The sequence below is a fragment of the Triticum urartu genome, chromosome 2A (genome assembly GCF_056163025.1).
Source record: "Triticum urartu cultivar PI428250 chromosome 2A, HENAU_Tu73, whole genome shotgun sequence".
In the NCBI taxonomy this organism is placed as follows: domain Eukaryota; kingdom Viridiplantae; phylum Streptophyta; class Magnoliopsida; order Poales; family Poaceae; genus Triticum; species Triticum urartu.
The window spans coordinates 13,743,669-13,766,990 of record NC_141874.1 but is presented as its reverse complement, the minus strand read 5'-3'; the positions used below and the strand labels follow the sequence as shown (position 1 = coordinate 13,766,990).

General features: G+C 45.2%; 1 protein-coding gene and 1 pseudogene across 1 annotated transcript; both read left to right on the top strand.

The window, feature by feature from the left end:
- Window positions 1-10,408: 10,408 nt before the first annotated feature.
- LOC147982909 (tyrosine N-monooxygenase-like) lies at window positions 10,409-12,119 on the top strand. The gene is made up of 2 exons (XM_087539394.1): window positions 10,409-11,377; window positions 11,499-12,119. Exons 1-2 carry the CDS (start codon window positions 10,409-10,411, stop codon window positions 12,117-12,119), a joined length of 1,590 nt encoding a protein of 529 aa, XP_087395520.1.
- Window positions 12,120-21,713: 9,594 nt separating this feature from the next.
- On the top strand, window positions 21,714-22,541 carry LOC147982908 (uncharacterized; annotated as a pseudogene).
- The last annotated feature ends 781 nt before the right edge of the window (window positions 22,542-23,322 follow it).

The window sequence follows — 23,322 nt, the reverse complement described above, 5'->3', positions numbered from 1 at the left end:
CTCATCTGTCGTTCAGTACTGCGTTCCATCCTCAGTCGCAAGGACAGGTTGAACGTGTCAACCAAGTTCTCGAAGACATGCTTCGAGCTTGTGTAATCTCATTCGGCAAGAAATGGGAGGAATCTCTTCCATATGCCTAGTTCTCTTATAATAATAGCTATCAAGCTAGTCTAAAGATGTCCCCCTTCGAAGTGCTATATGGACGAAAGTGTCGAACCCCTCTGAACTGGTCAGAAACTGGGGAACGTCCACTCTTTGGTCCGGATATTATACAACAGGCCGAAGAACAAGTTCGCATTATTCGCGAGAATCTCAAGATTGCTCAGTCACGTCAGAAAAGTCAGTATGACCGTCATCACCAAGACATGGTCTATCAACCTGGCGAAAAGGCTTATCTTCGAGTTACACCAATGAAGGGTGCTCACCGCTTCGGGATCAAGGGAAAGCTAGCTCCCCGCTATATTGGTCCTTTCACTATTCTCGAAAGGCGTGGTAAAGTGGCATATCAACTGGAGCTTCCGCCGAACCTTTCTCAGGTTCACGATGTGTTCCATGTGTCACAACTCCGACGCTGCTTCAAGGACCCAATTCGAGCAGTGGATCATGAAGTGCTTGAATTGCAACAAGACCTCTCCTATAAAGAGCATCCGGTCCGCATTCTCGACCAAGCTGAACGCCGCACACGTCAGAAGGCGATCAAATTCCTCAAAGTCCAGTGGTCGAATCACTCTGAAGACGAAGCCACATGGGAACGCGAGGATCGCCTGCGTGATGAATACCTCGCGTTGTTTCCTTCTACCTCCTAAATCTCGGGACGAGATTTCTTGTAGTGGAGGAGTTTTGTAACGCCCGGATAATTAAGCTACAGTGATTCCCCGCTAATGATGCCACGTCACCACGGTTACTGTGGTAAACTCTCGATAGTTCAGAACCGAAACAAGTTCAAAATTTAAATAAAAGAAAACAATAAAAGTTTTCAAAAAAAAAACTAAAACAAAAATGTTCGGTGGTTGCCAAATATTACCAAGATAATTATGGTGTAAGGTTCACAATTTTATAAAATGCCTAAATAATTTAAAATGATTTAAAACAGAAGAGGAAATAAAGAAAAGGAAACTACAAAAACAGAAGACAAAACAAAAAAAAACAAACGGGGGGAGAAGCCCCCCCCCCCCTCGCTGGGCCTCGGCCCAGATGGCCTCGGGACCAATCAGGCCGGCCCAGCCGGCCCCTCCTCTCTCTCCTTATCCCCACCACGTAACCCTAACCCACCCCCCACTCGTCCCACTCCCTCCCCCGATCCCCCTGGATCGGGATCGATCCCCTCTCTCCCCTCGTCTCCCCCAGCGCGCACCCGCACCGCCGCTCAGTGCCGCCGCCGTTCACCATCGCCACCGCCACCGCGCTCCCCGTCCTCCTCTGGACGCCGCCGTGCCGCTGCCATCGCCCCGCGCCACCCCGAGCCCCGACGACCGCGCCCCATCCGCTGCCGCTCGAGGGCCTCCTCGACTCGCCGGACCGCTCCGCCATCGCCGGAGCCCTACCCCGCCGGACTGCATCCCCTGCGCCGCGTCGTCTCCGCCCGCCTCCTTGCCCCCCCTGTTGCCCTTGACCCTACGGATCCACGGTGAGGCCCCCGGCCTCTCTTCCTCCCGGCTCCTCGCGTCGTCCCGCAGCCGTGCACGCGCACCACCGCGTCGGCCACACCGTCGCCCCTTGCCGTTCTTGGCCGTGCCCCGCCACGAGGTGCAGCAGCAGCTGCTGTGCTGCAGCGGTGCGGCCACCACCACTGCAGCGCCCCGTCACCGGTGGCCTCGCCCCTATGCGCCGCCTCCCGTCACCGCCTGCCCCCCTGCTGCTCCGGCCGGCGCCCCATGGCCCCGTGCCTCGCCACGCCTAGTCTCCGCCCTCTCCTCCTCCCACGGCCGTGCCACCGCGCCACTGGCCGCACCAGCGCCACCCCTTGCCTCCGCCCGCCGTGGCCCCGGCTGGCCGCGCCGGCGTGCCCCGCCGTAGGTGCCCCGGCGGCCTCGTCCCGCCCTGCGGGCGAGCGCCCGCTCGGGTGCGCCCGCACCCGGCGCCCGACGCCTGTGAACCCACGCCCGCTATGGCCCCTCTAGGCCACTGGCATGGGGGCCCCGCCTCCAGAACAAATAAAAAAAACAAACAAAGGAATTAAAAAAAAATACCTAAATAAATAAATAATTAATGATAAAAGTAATTAATTAACTAATTAGTTAACTTATTTAATTCTGATTAAATCAACTAATTAAGGTTAATTAACCCAATGATTAATTAACCTAATTAACTACTGTTAATTAATCTAATCAATTAGTTAGGTTAATTAAACCCTAATTAACATAAACAGTGTATGACAGGTGGGTCCCACTGGACCCACTGGTCAGGTTGACCAAGTCAACAGAGTTGACTGCTGATGTCAGCATGACATCATGCTGATGTCATTAATCTGTTTTTTTGAATTAATTTAAATAATTAATTAAATTCCAGAAATTAATAAAATCTTTAGAAAATCATATCTTTTAATCCGTAACTCGGATTAAAATATTTTCAACATGAAAATTGCTCAGAACGACGAGACGAATTCGGATACGCAGCCCGTTCGTCCGCCACGCATCCCTAACCTATCAAACTCGCAACTTTCCCCCTCCGGTTCACCGGTCCGAAAACGCGAAACACCGGGGATACTTTCCCGGATGTTATCCCCCTTCACCGGTATCACCTACTACCGCGTTAGGGCACCTCTAACGCCGTAACTTGTCTTGTCATGCATCACTATGCATATGCTTGCATTATATTTATTGTTTCTTCCCCCTCTTCTCTCTCTAGACACCGAGACCGACGCCGCTGCTACCACGTACGACTACGGAGTTGACGACCCCTCTCTCTTGCCAGAGCAACCAGGCAAGCCCCCCCTTTGATCACCAGATATCGCCTACTCTTCTCTATACTGCTTGCATTAGAGTAGTGTAGCATGTTACTGCTTCCCGTTAATCCTATACTGATGCATAGCCTGTCCTTGCTACTACTGTTGTTACCTTACCTGCAATCCTAATGCTTAGTATAGGATGCTAGTTTTTCATCAGTGGCCCTACATCCTTGTCCGTCTGCCATGCTATACTATCGGGCCGTGATCACTCGGCAGTTGATCACGGGTATATACTATATACTTTATACATGATACATGTGGTGACTAAAGACGGGTCGGCTTGAGGAGCACCCGCGAGTGGATCTTTGAGGCGGAGCGACAGGGCAGGTTCCGACCACCTAGGAGAGAGGTGGGCCTGGCCCTGGTCGACGTTCGCGGATACTTAACACGCTTAACGAGATCTGGGTATTTGATCTGAGTTTGGCCATTTGGCCTATACGCACTAACCATCTACGCGGGAGTAGTTATGGGTATCCCGGCGTCGTGGTATCAGCCGAAGCCTTCGTGACGTCAGCGACTGAGTGGCGCGCGCCGGATTGGAACGTAAGCCTGCTCTTGTATTAAGGGGGCTAGTTCTGCTTCCGGCCGCGTACGCAACGTGCAGGTGTGCTAAGGGCGATGGGCCCAGACCCCTGTGCGCTTAGGTTTAGACCGGCGTGCTGACCTCTCTGTTGGTCTAGGTGGGGCTGCGACGTGTTGATCTTCCGAGGCCGGGCATGACCCAGGAAAGTGTGTCCGGCCAAATGGGATCGAGCGTGTTGGGGTATGTGGTGCACCCCTGCAGGGAAGTTAATCTATTCGAATAGCCGTGATCTTCGGTAACAGGACGACTTGGAGTTGTACTTTGACCTTATGACAACTAGAACCGGATACTTAATAAAACACACCCTTCCAAGTGCCAGATACAACCGGTGGTCGCTCTCTCACAGGGCGACGAGGGGAGGATCATCGGTTAGGATTATGCTATACGATGCTACTTGGAGGACTTCAGTCTACTCTCTTCTACATGCTGCAAGACGGAGGCTGCCAGAAGCGTAGTCTTCGAAAGGACTAGCTATCCCCCCTTATTTCGGCTTTCTGCAGTTCAGTCCACTTATGATACCCTTATTCCATTTGATACCAATGCATACATATGTAGTATAGCTCCTTGCTTGCGAGTACTTTGGATGAGTACTCACGGTTGCTTTCTCCCTCTTTTCCCCCTATCCTTTCTACCTGGTTGTCGCAACCAGATGTTGGAGCCCAGGAGCCAGACGCCACCTTCGACGACGACTCCTACTACACCGGAGGTGCCTACTATTACGTGATGCCCGCTGACGACGACCAGGAGTAGTTTAGGAGGATCCCAGGAAGGAGGCCTGCGCCTCTTTCGATCTGTATCCCAGTTTGTGCTAGCCTTCTTAAGGCAACCTTGTTTAACTTATGTTTGTACTCAGATATTGTTGCTTCCGCTGACTCGTCTATGATCGAGCTCTTGTATTCGAGCCTTCGAGGCCCCTGGCTTGTAATATGATGCTTGTATGACTTATTTTATTTGTAGAGTTGTGTTGTGATATCTTCCCGTGAGTCCCTGATCTTGATCGTACACGTTTGCGTGTATGATTAGTGTACGATTAAATCGGGGGCGTCACATGCATGTACGCTTTGGTAAGACAAAGGAGATCAAGAAAGATTATGCACCTGCCAAAGTGGAGCCAAAGTTCAGAACGCCACCTCGACAGATACGCACTGGAGATATACCACCAAATATTTGATTTAGTTTGCTAGTGACGAGTCAGTTTAGATTCCCTATTATTAGGTGGTCTGGTTTAACTTTTTGTTAATCCCAAGTTGTACTCACGTGAACTATCAACATGAGAAACAAGTTGTACTAGTATAGGTGTTGTGGGCCTTAGGCCAAGCGCGTGCGTGAGTCTGGCTATATAACAGCCAAGGGATTTGTACGTGATAGATCAGTTTTGATTTTTATTTGGAGTATGAGATATATAGAAAAATGTCCGAGTTACGGGCGGCCATATCTTGTGTATTATCTGTGATTTTCCCATCGTGGAAATTTACTAGCGACGGAGGGCTGATCATCGCATCGACGCCTACGTGCTGATCCGAGGGGGTCATTATTTTTGTTTGTGTATTTTCGTACACAGGTGAAAATTATCTTGAGGTTGCGAGGAGGAACCAGGGGACGAACTGTTGATCAAGCATCACCGTGAAAGATCGGGCTATCTACACGCGCGAATTAGCATCTCGCTAGTCCGTGCCTCATCAAGTGGTATTCAGAGCAAAGGTTAGTCACGGCGATTCAGTTTGTAATATCGTCTGCAGAGTCAAGCATCAACATGTTGAGCATGAACATATTGATGGAGGAGGAAGGCATTGGCGAGGTCACTCTTTTTCACACTCGTTGCGTCGTGAACGAACGACATGTCAATCTGACAATCGATGAGAGTACCGCAGTCAATATGGTGAGCATCGAGGTGGTGGAAAAATTGGGGCTGAAGATGGTACCTCTGGAAAGACCATACACGCTGAAGTGGTTTAAAGGTGAAAGCAAAATTACGCATCAGATTTTGCTAATTTTTTATCTAGGAAAATATTGTTGTGCGGAATTTTTTCATGTTTGTCCTGTGTCCATGGTGTCGTGCCATCTGCTACTTGGGAACCCATGGTGCAAGCGTGTTGGGGCTGTTCGGGATGTCAAGAAAAATAGTTATTCTTTATCACGGAAGGGCAAACAAATTTGTTTTATTCCCATGCCAATGGATGTGTTCGCCGCTGATTGGAAAGATCGTTTGCGAAAAAGAGAAGAAGAGGTAGAAGAAATAAAAGAAAAAGTTGATGCACCGATGAAGGGTCTAAATCTCTTAGTGAAGAAGGTGCAGGAGGATGGTGATCCTAAAGGGCAGTGATGGAGTGTTTTTAAAACACAGTGTAAGATCAACAATCGTGCTTGCAAGTTGATAATTGATGGTGGTAGCTTTACAAATGCCATTAGCAAAGATCTTGTGAAAGAATTGGGTTTGTCTATGTGGAAGCACCCTCAACTGCACCACGTGTTGTGGCTATACAACTCTGGTAAATTAAAGATTATGCACAAGGTACGTGTAACTTTTGCGGTTGGAGATTATATTGACAAGGTAGACTGTGATGTCATGCCGATGGATGCTTGTCAGTTGTTATTGGGAAGACCGTGGCAGTTCGATCATGATGCAGTGCATGCCGGAAGATCTAACACCTACACATTCATGCATCTTGGTAGGAAGCATGTGCTAAATCCCATGGCGGATAGTGCAACCACTAGAAAACAACAAGCTCCGGAGAAGAAGGTCGTGTTAAAAATAGACTTGAAACCGAGACGGTTTCGCTTCAAGGAAGGGAGGATGATACGGACATGAAATCACGACGCATGTTTTCAGATGATAGTGCTACGTCAGGTGAATCAATTAATCAGACTAGACGGCCACAATGACTACACAGAGATAGAGATGGAATAACACGTGAGTTATGTGGGCCTGGGATTAGTATCGCGCCCAAATATTCAATGTCTCTTACAAAACATATATATGAAGTTACACGACAACACAAAGTTATTTGGCGTCGCAAAAGATGTACTGGTGCAGCATGTCCTGATTGTTTGGATCAAGAATCCACGGAAGGTTCGGATCCAGCACGAAGGAACAATATCCTCTTGATTTATTTATATAAAAGGAAACAACCTTGCCAAGTAATGCATGTACGCTTTGGTAAGACAAAGGAGATCAACAAAGATTATGCACCTGCCAAAGTGGAGCCAAAGTTCAGAACGCCACCTCGACAGATACGCACTGGAGATATACCACCAAATATTTGATTTAGTTTGCTAGTGACGAGTCAGTTTAGATTCCCTATTATTAGGTGGTCTGGTTTAACTTTTTGTTAATCCCAAGTTGTACTCACGTGAACTATCAACGTGAGAAACAAGTTGTACTAGTATAGGTGTAGTTGTACTAGTATAGGTGTTGTGGGCCTTAGGCCAAGCGCGTGCGTGAGTCTGGCTATATAACAGCCAAGGGATTTGTACGTGATAGATCAGATTTGAGTTTTATTTGGAGTATAAGATATATAGAAAAACGTCCGAGTTACGGGCGACCATATCTTGTGTATTATCTGTGATTTTTTCATCGTGAAAATTTACTAGCGACGGAGGGTTGATCATCACATCGACGCCTACGTGCTGATCCGAGGGGGTCATTATTTTCGTTTGTGTATTTTCATACACAAGTAATTATCTTGAGGTTGCGAGGAGGAACCAGGGGACGAACTGTTGATCAAGCATCGCCGTGAAAGATCGGGCCATCTACACGCGCGAATTAGCATCTCGCTAGTCCGTGCCTCATCAGTGGTGGTGGAAAGAAAAGTGAAACATTTAGCTTTACATTCTTTTGAATTAGTAGATATAGAGATTACTTGGTTAAACATGGATTTGTCATTGTATTGGTGATGTTGCTTTATTTGAAAAGCTGGATGAAATCCTAGTTTCTGAAAATTATCGATCCCTTAAAATCAACAAGAAGTAATTCAAATTAAAACTGCATAGTTAATTCAAACATAAATATCATTCAGAGGATAAAGTTCAAATAGAAAACTAATGGTTTCCTACATGAATCCAAATATGCTTCACAAGATCATCGAGTAGTTGCACATGCGCTTATTAGTGTTGAAGTTATTGATGCATCTATGAAAGTTGACAACATGCTCTGGATCTTCTTTTAAGAGGCGAACATGTACCTTGGGCCTATAAAATATGAGAGGTAGGGCGAGCATTGTCAGCCTCATCCTTTACATTATGTTATGCATGATCATACAACAAGCCATCATCTTCCACAGTATCTCAAAATCCCATATATTTGCAGCTTCATGAACAATACCCAAACGAAGTAGGAGCATTCGAAATGCCCATCGCAAAGTCTCTTTACAAATGGAGATCGCTGAAGTATGTTGATATCATCGTGAGACCCTGGCATGCCAAAGCCGCAAGTCATGAGGCGTGGCTTCTAGTCCGCATGCCACTAGTACAATTTTCCCAAAGTATACATACATTATTTTTGCGGGATCAAATACCACAAACTTTAGCTATGTGACGCTCACTCTAGAAGGTGGAGGTCAGAATGATCGACAGTACTATAGGAGAAAGGGTAATTGGATTCTGATTCTTTGCCCTTCAATCACGGATCACATGGCTATGCATGGATGACAATTAGTGAACAATATGCATGTGTAATAACTAGTCAACCAATGGTTTGAGCGTCGATTGGTAACTCGTCAACATCTCCCGCATACTCATGGAAGCACAGTACTGAGGCTAGCATGAGCCGTTGCCTGCAGCTAGTGCGTATGTGGAACAGAATGCATCCGGACACTCGTGCATCATGTGCTGTGGATGAGAATAGATCCGGACAGTGAACGTACGGGTCGACAGACACCCACAGAAACGCGGACATCAAACGTACGGGCCGACGGACACCCATAGAAACCCGGCCAGCCTCAGTGCAAAATTCCAACGCAAGACCGAACTGGCGTCACGGTACCAAATTTTGGCATGGCCAAGAGATGGCAGCTAGGAGCCGTCGCCTCGGTTGGATCCCATGAATAACACATTTTAGTGATGATACTTCCAGGATTTTTCTTCTGTCGGGTTCTGCTAGCCCGTGTTCTTAATTTCTCTACTTCATAGTCTTGGTTCAAAGTTGTGACATTTATTTTGGATCCAAGGAAATAACATTTAGAGCATCTACAACCATATACAACAAATTTGATCCCTCAAACTACATAGACAGTGATCGGTCAGACATGAAATTGACGTTTCCACAACTAGATACCTCAATTAGCTAGTAATCCTCAAATCCATACAATTACATGCACATGAAACCTAAACATAAGCGGAGCTTGTCCGGCTCTGCCGTGCCCTAGTTCGGCGGCTGGCAGCGCCACTCGGACTATTGATGCAGTGGTCGGCAATGTAGAGTAGGACATGGGACTCGCACCGGCTCATGGGACTCGAGGCGTTGTCGTCTCCCATGTCCTACTCTTCGTCATCAGAGGCCGTCAGCTGCTGCACGTCGCTGGTCAAAGTGAGGTCAATGAAGGATTTGTCATGGTCGGAGGCCACCACGTGCATGGCGAGTATGAATCTGCCTCGCCGACGTCCGTCGCGAGGGCTGCCTCCACCTCCCGTGCCTTCTGCCTCACACTGCCGGCACGCCGAGCCATATTAGCCTCCGACGTGGACGGGCCATGGAAGGCCTCGTCATCGGCACACATACGTCTCTACGGTGTTCAAACGCCAGACGAAGCGGACCGCCTCAGGCGAGGGATTAGTGACGCGCCTCGCGCCGGATCCAAGCGCCATTTGGGAGGACGTTATGGATTCCCTCCGGATCGAGTATGACCGTTGTGAGGCGTTCTCCTCGCCGGCGCGGTGGAGTGGACCGACATGTCCTTCTCCAGCCCTACTTGGATGAGGTCACAGTTCACAGATCGGGTGACGAAGGACTCGGATCCGCTACCCGCCATGCCAAAGAAGGCCAGAGATAGCCGAAAGTGAGCTTGGGGCGGAGGGGAGTGGCTAGCATTTGGTTTGACAAACGAATGGGGATAAATATATGTGGGGTCGGGATGGGCCAGTGTGGGTCGGATCCGACGTGGCAGACGCGCCTAAGCGCGCCCAGACCTCCCCATCCCCGTCCTAGAATTGGACAGGATATGAGGGGTGTCGGTCAGCCCGGGTGTTTAGGGCCGGTATCAGGAGCCCTACCGAGTCACTTTTTCTTGACTAGTGAATGACCAGACTGTCTGTCCGAACGTTTAAGATGGATACAAGGCACTTAGTTGTAGATGCTCTTACTTCCGAGGTTGAAAATTTGCAATAATAGATCGTTGTGTGCATCAATCGATAGAGGCCGGAGAATCGTAAATCTTTATATGCCTATGACACTCTGAAATGAGAAGGATTTCCATAAAACATTTAAGGTTCCTTCTCACCGGCAAAGTCTGAATGAACGAAAGACTCCATGTGAGCTAGCATTCCCTGAATATGTCAATTGGAAGAGCTCATGGAGATGATCAAGTGAAGAACGTCTCCAAGTGAGTGGCCAGCATTCACTTAATTTGCTCTCTATCAATTTGTCCAACCAAAAGAATGTGGACCCTCCAGAATGCATTGAACTTGCATGAGGCGACATGAATAGTATATGTGGCCACGTGGGGCAATGAAAGGAGTCACTAACTGATTAAATAATTATTATGTACGTCAAGGATGCTGGCTGCCCGGCTGTCCTATAAATACCTGCAGAACTAACCAGCTAAGATGCACCAAGAGCAAGAGTGTCTTCAAACACAACTGTTAAAACATCTGTCCATTACGGATCAGTTCCACAAATTGCCTTCTATCCTACTTCATATAGCACCCCGACGAGCTCATGCAATATGGCTCTTGGTACTCTGGTTATCATGGCCACCATGCTGGTGTATTTTCTCTTGAAAAATAAAAGAGTGCTATTGTCCCAGCAACAATGGGGACGACGAGGCAGGCTGCCCCCAGGGCCTGCGGCGCTGCCCATCATCGGTAACATGCATCAGGTGATTCTGAGCAAGCCGGCGGTGTTCCGATGGATCCACGCCCTGCTCAAGGAGATGAACACAGACATCATGTGCCTCCGTCTCGGAGCTACTCATGTCATTGTTGTAGCATGTCCACAGATAGCCTCTGAGGTACTAAGAAAAAATGATGAAGTTTTTGCCTCCCGTCCCACCACCTTCGCCTCGGGCATATTCAGCTTCGGGTACAAGGGCTCCATCTTCTCACCGCACGGAGACCAGTGGAAGAAGATGAGGCGCGTCCTCACTGTTGAGATCCTCGCCTCGTCCATGGAGCGAAAGCTCCACCACCTCCGGAAAGAGGAGTACGACCACCTTGTGAGGTACATTAATAAAACTCATTGCAGCGACATGGCATGTCCAGGCAACATTGTCAACGTCCGTCATGTAACCCAACACTTCGTTGGCAACATGATAAGAAGGCTTGTGTTTGGTAAAAGATACTTCAGTGACCTACCAGCTTCATCCACTAGTGGGCCTGGACATGATGAGGTGGCACATGTTGCCGCTCTCTTCATGGCCCTCAACCATCTGTACAACTTTTGTGTGTCCGACTACTTCCCAGCGCTCATAGGCCTCGACCTGGATGGCCATGAAAAGGTTTCTAAGGATGCCATGCAAACAATCAACCGGTTGCATGATCCTATAATAGAGGAGCGGATCCGTGAAAGGTCATCCACTCTTGAGAAAGGGGGTGAAAAGAAAGAGGCCCGAGACTTTCTAGATGTCCTAGTTCATCTTAAAGATGAGGATGGACAACCAATGCTTTCCCTAGAAGACATTAGAGCACAAACAGCGGTTAGTATCTCATCTTAATAAAAAGTTCATTCATTGTTCTTCGATCCATTTTATCCGTGTATTGACCTTTTCTGTTGCGTTATATTGATTACTTTATTTATTCTCAAATCTATGGATGTAGGAAATGATGTTCGCAGCAGTCGATAACCCATCTAATGCGGTTGAGTGGGCACTCGCTGAGATGATGAACATGCCAGAGATCATGCAAAAAGCAACCGAGGAACTCGATGCTGTCATCGGTAAAGATAGACTGGTGCAGGAGTTTGACATTCCTCAGCTAAACTATCTCAAATCATGCATCCGGGAGGCCTTCCGCTTACACCCATACCATGCTCTTAACGTACCCCATGTCGCCATGGCGGACACAACTATTGCTGGCTACACCATCCCCAAGGATAGCCACATACTTTTAAGCCGGCTTGGACTTGGCCGCAATCCCAAGATCTGGACTGAACCACTGGAGTTTCAGCCTGAGAGGCATTTGAACACTGCGAATGTACTTCTCACTGATCCAGGCCTACGTTTCATTTCATTTAGCAGTGGGAGGAGGGGTTGTCCTGGGATTTCACTTGGTACCTCTATGACAATGATGTTGTTCGCAAGGATGTTGCAGGCATTCACTTGGACAAAGCTTCCCGGCGTTAAGAGTATCAGTCTCAAAGAACGCAATGCGGGCCTTGCACTAGCTGAACCCCTTGTTCTGCAAGCTACACCACGATTGGCTGCACATCTCTATATATGATCCAATTAAATAGATTTAATACGTGTTTTCTCATTTATGTATCAATAAAATGTATCTGGAACTAGTGTATGTTACATGTTTTTGGCGCTACGTTGGGTTCACTTGCATGTGTGCAGAAACAAAGAAGCAATCGATGGTTGCATCACTAATGTAATGTGTGTAGTTATCATTATGTAAAACAAAACCTCTGTATTTTCCATTATGGTGTACCATGCAAATAATCCTTGGAATTGCACAAAAGTTTTATGTTTATGTTGTATACATGCCTGGCTATACAATTGTGTGCCCAGCTTTGACCCCATCTTACCATTCTGTCATTCAAACATTAATATGTTCTGTATTGCCAACTTGTTGTTCTATGAACTAAGTTTTTTTATTCTATTACCTAGGGTTTGTTTTGTTGTGAGAAATCTTTTCTTCTGAAATAAAATTATACACAATGATTAACGAGCCGGGCAGGTTCACCATCACCGAAAAGGCGAAAAAAAGGAAAATGCTCATCCTAATCAGGCTCAAGGCCCGGTTCATTTCCCTTTGAAACAACCAAAATTCTGATGAACTAGACTGCGGCAGATTCTGCTTAATAATCAAGTGAAACAGGTTGTCCAAAGAGATGGCTTGGTGCTTGAAAACGATGCGAGAATTCTTATTTTGGAAGTAATTTTGTAGTTTTCATATGTTTAATGAATTGTATTTTGCAGGACAGTGTATTGTCAGGCTAGTGGTTATTGTTGATAATGCTACGAGTAAGTTCTTGTTGTTTGGTTTGTACTGTCAGCTTTTCGTTTATTGCTGCAGGTTCTTCATTTCAATAATTTCGCTTCATTTCATCAATGCAACAACAAAGACAGAAAGAAAAATTTATTGCTGAATTACACGGGCAAAGCTGCTATAGTAATTACAGTCTTCGGCATAAACTGCAAATTAGTCTAAAAAACAGAATCGTCGTTATCCACAGGTGTTTATGGAATAGACTATCTACCTGTGGCAAAGATCATATCATACATCGTACAAGTTGCATCCGTGGAATGAATTCTATATCTAGTATTGCAAAAGGAAAAAAAAGATCAGTTTTAAGTAGACTATCATAGGTGGGGATAGAGTTTCCAAGATTATATTGTACCAATCTGCTCATTTTTCTTTTAGGTAGCATGATATTCATTGCTTTACTAACTAGGGAATTAAAAACGTGATTGTTCCTAAAGTATTTTCAGTTTTTTCTTAATTTTCTTAGATTAATTGTGCATTTTGTTGAACTTTATTTTTCTTTTAATCATTAATTTCATATTATAAAAATGTGATAAGTTTTAATTTTGCTGGAAATTATAATCTAATATATTTTTATCGTTTTCTAAACACTTATAGCCTTTCAGTTTATGTCTGTCTCTTTCTGTTTATATTTTTGTCCGGTAGACAATCAGGCCTGCAAATCTGTTGGAATGCAATTTTTATCAGTTGTTGATTTATTTTATGTGTTTTCAAGAATTTTGTTATCTATATATTTCTTTATGTCCGGTGATCTGCCATGTGTTCTGCTGACGATCTAGTCGATGGTGAATTATGAATCCCTAATCCAATTGTGGAGCCATATTAACACCAAATACAAATAGTACATATGTCTCCGGGGAAAGGGCAGTTCTGAGACTGGGACTTGCAGCTACCTTATTTAAGAAATAACGCCAACTGGGTTTTGTGCTAGCCAAGCTCGAGTTTTATTTGTTTTACAACTTCTCTTTATTACTTTCATCAACTTTAAAAATATGCAGATACGATGTTTATAAATCATATGCATATATGTATCTCAAAAGGTACTTCTGAAACATGTAATTTTGTTGATAGGAGTTTGCTGGCTGATATAGTTGATGGTGGATTTTTTTTAATTCCTGTTTATAGCCTGCAGATGTGGAGAATGGATAGTCATGCACTTTTGCTAGATTTAATTTCCACAATACTCTTACGGGTTCCGTTAAGAAAAGTCCTCCTGTTCGATACTAACATCTCCTATGTTATATTACATACCATCATGCTATCCTGGAGTAGTTTTGCATAAAGGGCGCCTTTATTGACTCATAATATTGCATCTAGGAGATACGTACAATAAGTACACATCAGGTCTCTGCATGGTTAAGATGTACATCACGAAGATCGACGTCTTCTGGTTTATATCGATGACCTCCTGTTCATTGCTTTTACATGTTCCCTCGTTTAAACAAGTTTGATCCGCTGCGGCAACGAGCTTTGTTCAAAACGTGTGGCTGGTGGATACATGACGAAGAAGACTTTGGTGCCCTGAAGGGTTGGATGTAGTTTTTAATTTTACGAGTGATCTTGTAAGGGTTTGTGCTACTTAATATAGGTGGCCTTTTCGGAAAAGAAAAAGATGCACACGGTCTGCTTTTCCAAGAAAGCTGGACCAAACTCTAGTTTCCGAAAAATACCTATCCCTATTAACACCAAACAGAATACAAATTGTACATGTCTCCAGGTGACAGAGCAATTCCGAGACTGGGACTCACAACCAACCTTAGCTTGTCTTGTAACTGTGACATGTGATTATCACAATCACTGACACTAGCCGGTCCTCCCTGAGACGGTGTGTACGAGAAGAGAAGAGAGGAGTCAAGGCAACCACAGCCCGCATGATCGCACGGGTGAAACGCGCGGGGTTGAATTGTCATCGGGAGCACGTACCTACGTACTGTATGTCGGAGGTCGTCACATCTGCAGCAGTAGCAGCAGCAAGTTAATCATGTACTCCCTCCGTCCGAAAATACTTGTCATCAAAATGGATAAAAAGGGATGTATCTAGAACTAATATACATCTAGATACATCCCCTTTTATTCATTTTGATAACGAGTATTTTCGGACGGACGGAGTACCGTGTTAATAAGTGGCTCTGCGTTCGTGGATGAGAACGTCCACAAGATTATTCTCACAACTAACAAAGTGTCCCGCTCGTTGCGCTGGCTAGAATTTTGAAAGTTTAATAATGAGATCTTATTATTTGATATGTGTAAAGAAACACCGGAGCCATGGTATTCTATTTACATATAAAAGTATATATGTCGTCCATTTATCATTTAGCTTGTAGTTATGCATGACGTTGTCGTTGTATATTTTCTGATCGGTCGTGTTGTGCGTATTATATTTAGATATTTTTTACATCATTTTTACCAACGTTGCATTGTAATATAATTTCTTCAAGCGTTAATTGAATAGATCTCATTGCATCCATGTAGGCATAAGAATATTCGTAAATATTGTGTAAGATTTACATATTAATTACTATTTTTCTGTTTTTTACTGTAACTTTTTCTAATCTTGTATAAAAAAATAGAATGCATTTATATACTATATGTAGTGTCTTGTTATATATTTGTTTCCATGATCATTTGATTTAGGTAAGTTAAGGCTCGTGCACTAAGCGGGACAAATAATGGCTTATATTATGTCATAAGCGAAGTTTGCTACTATAACAGTGCCCACAATTTATAGGGAAAAAACATCCTCCAAGATAGTGTGGACACTACTTCCGGACAAAAGCATTGTCCGCACTATTACGTACATTACAACTTTGAAAGTTAATTTTAGCATTCCTAGTTCCAAGATAGTTAGAACCCATTTTAAAAATTATTATAGTATATTATTTGGGCGTGCCATGCTTAAGTTTGTCAGATTCTCCAGGATTTTTTTTATATTGAAATGAGTGTGATGAAAGGACTGACGTTTATAGATATATTTAACTTGAATTGCAGATTGTTTTTTTAAAGAAATGTAATCACGTTTGGCTAGTCAAACTTACATAACAAAGATGTAAACCATGTGTGCATGCATGGCGGCAAAATGCTCGTCAAATATGGATTACTTTCACTATGCTTGAATAGTCAATAGGAAGTAATTAACACACATCTTATCTGCATATATCCTACCTGACGGTTAGCATGGTACTTTGATTGGTCTTGTTTTCATATGTATTTTGTTATCGCTCTGACCCAGATCAAAGCGGTCATGCAACACTCCTGACTTGGTCCTGGTCCGTTGCCTGTAGGCTGAGAACCTCTTCAGGTAATTGGACTCACCGTGGTTGATGAACAGGGCGAGGTTGTTGGCCATGTTGCCAATGAGATGTACACTTGGGGCGACATCATGTTGGCAACTTGGCAACCATGGCCTGACATAAAAAGTGCACGGATAGAGTTTGAAGCATATGCGTTTAGAGATATATACGTGGATAGTTTTTTTAAGTTGATGTTCTCATAGTTTAGGTATAGCATGTGATGCATGCATATATCAATGGACATGTGTGCAGGTTTTCTTCTTCCAAAAAATCCATTAATGCATGTATATTGCAAGGTATGTACGCTAGCTTTTTTTTAAATGGACCGCTCATGTATGCGTATTGCATCCATGCACACGTAGATAGATTGTTTTTGTTAGATTAATCTCTCATGCATGCATATTGGTTGGCATGAGCCCATATCCCACCCACATTAATTTTTTCTGCCCATGTCCCATGTACGTTAGCTTGTTTTTTTGATTGATTTCTCATGCGTGCATATTGTTTGGTATGTGCCCATGTCCCACGTACGTTAATTTTTTCTGCCCACGTCCCATGCACGTTATGGTTTAATTTTTTAGATTAATCGCACATAGATCTAGTCTGTTGGTTAAACAATGGGTCCACCAAATTACGTTTTCTCTTTTTTTTTTAGATAAGCCGCTTTTAGATCTAGTCTGTTAGTTATATCTTTTAAGTGATGGGTCCACAAAATTAACGGCTAGATTTTTCTGATTTTTGTGGTAATTTCTTGCTTATTTGTCTTTTTTCTGGGTATCCCGTCAATTACTTTTAATGGTTTAATTTTTTAGATTAATCGCACATAGATCTAGTCTGTTGGTTAAACAATGGGTCCACCAAATTACGTTTTCTCTTTTTTTTTATATAAGCCGCTTTTAGATCTAGTCTGTTAGTTATATCTTTTAAGTGACGGGTCCACCAAATTAACGGCTAGATGTTTCTGATTTTTGTGGTAATTTCTTGCTTATTTGTCTTTTTTCTGGGTATCCCGTCAATTACTTTTAATATATAAATAGATGCGATTCGGTGTCCGTCGTACGTAACTTGTCCATCATTGGTTGTGTAGGCAATAGTCCTGTAGATTGGACCGGAGAGAAGAGAAGGCTTCAGGACCTTAACGTGCGATCTAGAACACGACAGTGAAGAGACAGACGACGGCGATGACAGTACGAGTCTGTGCACATTCGAACGGTCGACAAATGGAATTTCTCTTGGCTGTTCCAGATGCATGCACTTGCCAATTTCAAATCGTTAAGAAGTTTTTTTTTTCTATGACACGTGTTAGCTCGCATGTGCATTTTTAATGTAAAGGCGATGACACACAAGGGCGACATCACAAAAGGCAAGATGGTGATACATGCAGCAAACCATCCAGCCAAAGCAGGGCCGAGTACGATGCATGGACACGCACTGAAGGCGAGATGGATGAGACCACCACCGGGCTGGGCGAAACTGAACGTAGATGGATCCTGCATGCATGGAGAGAGCACAGGTGGAGCTGGAATGGTACTCAGGGATGAGCTGGTCTCCTTTACAGGCGGAGCTAGCTGCATGCCTAGAAGGAATACCCCTAGCACTTGCACACACTAACAACGACTTGATCATGGAAATGGATTGCAAGGAAGGGGTAGAGCAGCTTAATTGCTTGGGCACTAGTCGCTCGTCCGTTGCTGGACTGGTGGCGGAGATAAACAGCCTGGTGCATGGAGTCCGAAGGCACAGATTTGTGCATGTAGGGAGATCATGCAATGCTGCCGCACATTGCATGGCGCAGCTGGGGCGTGGTTTGCAGCGCACAGCTATTTGGTTTGGTTCAGGGCCAGATGATTTATGCAAGATTTGTGAAAACGAGTGTAGCCACATTCATTAATTAATATATACTCGTTTCACCCGCAAAAAAACGGCGATGAGTTGTTGCTCTCTCATGATTTCTAATTAAACTCCCCTCCCGGGCGCTCCGACGGCGGAAGGGTGGGGAGGGGTAACCTCGGATCTGGCTGTCCAGTGTGAAAATAGGGTGTGGGCTTGCGTCTAAGGCGGTGCCGTTGTTGGTGCAGCAGTCTCGACGCGTATGAAAATAATGTCCACCCAATCCTTGCTCCACCTCAACGACGGCACCGGGCTTCAGCGCTGAAGGACCAGTGGATTCTGGGCCTGGTGTTGCTGTGAAGGCAGCGGCCACAGCAGTACCGTTGGCTGTTTTGTCCTCGAGTTTCGTCCACGTCCTGACAGCGGCTTATGCAGCATCACCGGGAAGCTTCGAGAGTTTGTGCAAGCTTTGTGGTTGGCTTTTTTGTTTTCGTCGTATGGAGCAGTGACGGTGTGCCATCTTCTGGTGCTTCTACGTTGGCTTGGTCAGCCTCGAGGCTCTCAACTCTTGGACTTCGAATCGGGCGACTATGACTTCATCTCCGAAATGTTTGACAGTGTGCGTTAGACTAGAATGCTCGCCCGAATCTAGCAGTGGGGAGGCTATTGGAGCGGCTGCGGTGGCGCACCATCGGCCCATCCAGGAGATTGGAGGAGTGATGCACCCTAGGGACTTAGTTGTAATATCTATCTTTTTTTACGGGTGAGACCTCACTGCTTGATCTGTGGCTAATAGATCCGAGGGTCTTTTCGATTTTTCTTCAAAAATAAATCATACTATGTAACCTTATCTTTTATAAACATAACGTTTTCTAATAGTTTCTAGCATATATTAATTTCCCAAATTTTATGATCTTTTATGTTTGTCTCTTTTGTTTGCACCTAATTGGCTGTACGGCGTGCAATTCTTGTCAGGGTACCAAGAGGTAGCCGGGGAATTGATAGTCAGGTTGGAAAATCACTTGCTTGGCTGATCACACCACTTTGATGAAGATCAAGGACGATGATCAACTGTGCAAATAATTTCATGATGTTTTTTTATGTGTGAGAAACCATGCAACTAAGTCAAGTGTACCTGGCACTACAAAGAATACTAGAGGTAATACAAATTACAACAGACCCATGGACCACCAAGCACTTGCATGGTTTCTCACGAATAAAAAAACATCATGAAATTATTTGCACTGAGACAGGGGCCTAGAGGCGGCAATGAGCTTTGCTCACGGAGCGCTAGCAGTGGATGCAAGAGGAGAAAGACTTTGGTACCCTCAAATATTTGAATGGTTTTTTCAAATTCTGAAAGGGTGTTTCTATAAGCGTATGTGCTACTTAACTTTTTGGCCTTTTCGCAAAGAAATAAGATGCACACAGCCAACACCCGGTTCCAACGGACCTATTTATTTTCACTAGGACAATGCCCATGCGTTGCAACAGAATATAAATATTCTAGTTTGTGAGGTTGTGATTTAACTGCCCATATGAAGGTAATTGTGTAAATAAATGTTTACTAAGTCGCGACCGTGATTTACCTAGGCCTTATATTTTGATGAGAAATTTGAAAAGTAAATTAAAATGGAATTGGTTCAGAAAATAAGTAAATTAAGATGATTGATTATCATATGAGGATGGTTGAACGAAAGGGTAGTGAGAAGGAAAGTAAAACATGATACCTTACATTCTTTTTAACTAGTGTATATAGCGATAGAGATTACATGTTTTTTTTCTGGAAAACTTCCGATTTATTCATCTTCAATCACGGCAGTACGATGAACACCAGAAATAACTAAGCTTTTTACACAGAGATTACTTGGTTAAACTTGGATTCGTGGTTGTATCGGTGATGTTTCTTTATCTGGAAAGCTGGATGAAATCCTAGTTTCTGAAAATTAACAATCCCTTTTAAAACCAATAAAAAATACTTCATCAAATTTATACTACAACCACGACCTTTATTTTGGATCGGAGGGAGTAATACATGTCTCCATGGGAGAGGGCAATTCTGAGACTGGGACTCACAACCAACCTTAATTAGCTTGTCTTCTAGCTGTGGCCTGTGATTATCACAGTCACGAACACTGGCCTGTCCTCCATGTCTATGTACGCATCATCATGTGGTGCAGACAAACAGTGTGTGCGTACGAGAAGAGAAGAGAAGAGAAGAGAAGAGTCAAGGCAACGAAACCTGCACGATCCCACGCGCGTTGTCATCGGGACCATGTACGTACGTCCAAAAAACGAGCAAGTTAATCATGTAGCATGTCATGTGGCTCTGCGTTCGTCGATGAGAACGCCCACAAAATTGGTCTCACGGAGATTCGCTGTCCGTCGTATGTAACCTGTCTATCATCAGTTGTGTGGGCAAATAGTGCTGCAACCTGTCTATCATCAGTTGTGTGGTCAAATAGTGCTGCAGACAGCGTGTGGGTTCGGAGAAGGGCCTCAGGACCTTAACTTAGTACGATCTGGACTGCTGCTCTGGCTCCAGAGCACGACAGTGAAGAGACAGACGACGGCGACGACAGTACGAGAATGCAGTGCGCATTTGAACGGTCGCCAAATGGAATTTCTCTTGGCTGTCCGGGATGCATCTGCCCTTGCCAATTTCAAATCTTAAAGAAGAAGTATTTTTTTTCAGGCCACCTATTAGCTCGCCTGCGCACTTTCTAATGTGGAGCCCGGGAGTGTTGGTCTCTCTTCTTTGTCTACATAAACTTCAAAAATAAATCATACTACGCAGCCTTATCTTTTAGCTAGGATCATAATGTTTTCTAATAGTTTCTAGCTTATATCTATTTTTCAAAATTGATGATCTTCTTTTATGTATGTCTCTTTTTCTTTTCTGCATCAGAAGGGCCATAGGTTGTGTAATTCCTGTCGGGTTACCGAAGAGGTAGTAGGGGAATTGATAGTCAGGGTTAGAAAATCATCTGCTTGGCCGATCACATCACTTTGATGAAGCTCAAGGACGATGATCAATCTTCCAAATCATTTCACGACGTCTCACTTTGATTAATTTTAACTTTTCATTTATTGTGCAAGGTAGAGTAGTTAGACTTAATTGGACAAAGTACTAGTCTCCTATGTCGGGGAGGAGCCCTCTCTGCCTTCAGCGCTTCCTCCGGCGCAGCTGGGCTCTCAGAGCTCCAAGGAGGTGCTCGCTCCCGACGCTGTTGTGCGGGCCTCGCAGCCGCCGCTGGCCGTGTCGTGGGCTTCCCTCGCTGATGAAGTCTGCAGCATTGACGATGACGAGGAGCTCGCCCCGCTGACGCCATTGGCTGCCAGATGCTCCGGCGGGGTGAGCGATAAGGCTGCTGCTGTTGTTGCTACTGCCCCTGAGGTATCTTCGGAGCTAGGATGGGTGAAAGTGGAGGGCCGGCGTCGGTCGGCGTCGCCGGCCTTGGCTCTAGCTCCCCGGCCAATCCCCGCTTGGCTTCACGGTCGCTGCTGCAGATGCCTCATCCGTGGCCACCGTGCTGCGGTTTGCAGAGATCCCTTCCGATGCTCTCGTTGCTTGGAGAACGGTCATCGTGCGCGCAACTGCAGTAACCCATGGTGTCCTCTCAGTTCATTGGCATGTCATGTCGTCCCGCCCGTCTCTCGCCTTGCCACCCAACGTCGTCCACCTCCTCCTTCAAGAGAGGGCCAAATGAAATCCACGCTCCCCTTCACTGCGCTTCGCCGTGGGTCTTGGGCATCCGTGGTTTCTGCTTCTGCTAGCCCGAAAACCCCATCTTCTATGGTGCTCCAGACCGCCCTTGCTGATCAGACTGAGTTGCTTCAAGGCTGACAGGCACGAATTGAGATCTTCCTGGAGCGGGCAGAGGCTGCTTTGAGTAGGCTCTCCCTTGTGCCGGCTATGTTGCAGGCCACGCTACAACCTCTTGGTGTGACAGTTGTTGACTCCACGGAGGACCGGGGGACAGAGCCCTATGGTTGTTTCTCTCCTCGTGTTCGGGAAAATTCACCATCGGTGTCTGCTTCTTCCATTGTGTTGCCTCCCGCTGTGGGCGAGTCCATCGTCGGGCTTGCGGCTCCGGTGTTGCAACTCATGCCCGAGCTTCGGGATATATGTTCGAACCTTGCTTTGCCTTTGTCCTTGGAGCGATTGGAGGTGGACTCGTCGACGACGTTGTGTAAGTAACATGTTTCATCTCTATCATGTGAGCAACTAAAGGTGTCGAAGTCGATTGTGTCGCTGGTTCCTGTGGTGGAGGATGTTATGTCGGTGGTTCCTCGGGTCGATGTTGTTGATGCTGCCGGTTGGTTGGTGCCTGCTCCTACGAGCCCCTTGGTTGACGACAACGACACAAAGAAATTCAATGAGTTTTACGATTTTCTTGACAAATGGGTGGCTCAACAGCCGACATCTAGCAAGACAAGTGACCTTGCAAAGAAGATGCCAAGTAAGGAGAAACCAAAGAAGAAGAAAAACAAGAAGTGTGGCGCCATCCGAAAGGCGTCTGTGGTTTCATGATGGAGGGTGTTCAGTTTTCGTTAGTGTGCTTGTCAGGAGTTTCATTGTGTCCTTCAAGTGTTGAGGGTTGCGGTTGTTGTTTGTGATTAGTCCGCATTTGGGAGTCTGTATCGGTTTTCGCCCGGTTTTCCGTAAATTAACTCGGCAATTCTCTTCTTCTTAATTAATCGACGAGGCAAATATTTTTGCCTCCGTTTCAAAAAAAACTAAATGTGCTAATTAAGGCTTTTTCTAGATGAAAGAAAGCTAGGCATTAGCCTTGCTATCATTTTTATCTACATTAAATTTCCAGGTAAACAAGTGTGTGGGTGATCTTTCCATACCAGTTGTAAGTGAACCCTGCCGTCTTCAAATTTCAGGAGTAAACTTTTGTCCATTATGGATGTTTCTTGCTCATGCATGATTAACAGTTCAACTGGGAAGATTAGATAAGCGGATCCTACACCCTTAATTTCCGGAGTTGAATCTTCATATTCCCAAGAATGTTCTTGGATTATCCCTATAAGTTGTCTACAAATGAGTATTTTGCATGATATGCAAATCTCACTTGGGTACGTATTTCATCACCAGATTAGGATCTATAAGAAATGGCGATCACTTGTACTATGTATAATGCCGCAAGGCCTAATACACATTATTGAAGATCTATTTAAGGAGGAGAGGAGGCACTGGAAATGGATTTCGAGTCCCAACCACCGAGGCTTGTGAATTCTACCATTGCATAGTAGGCACTCTATCAAAGGCCTCCATAGTTATCTCCATCGCCATTAGCACATCCATT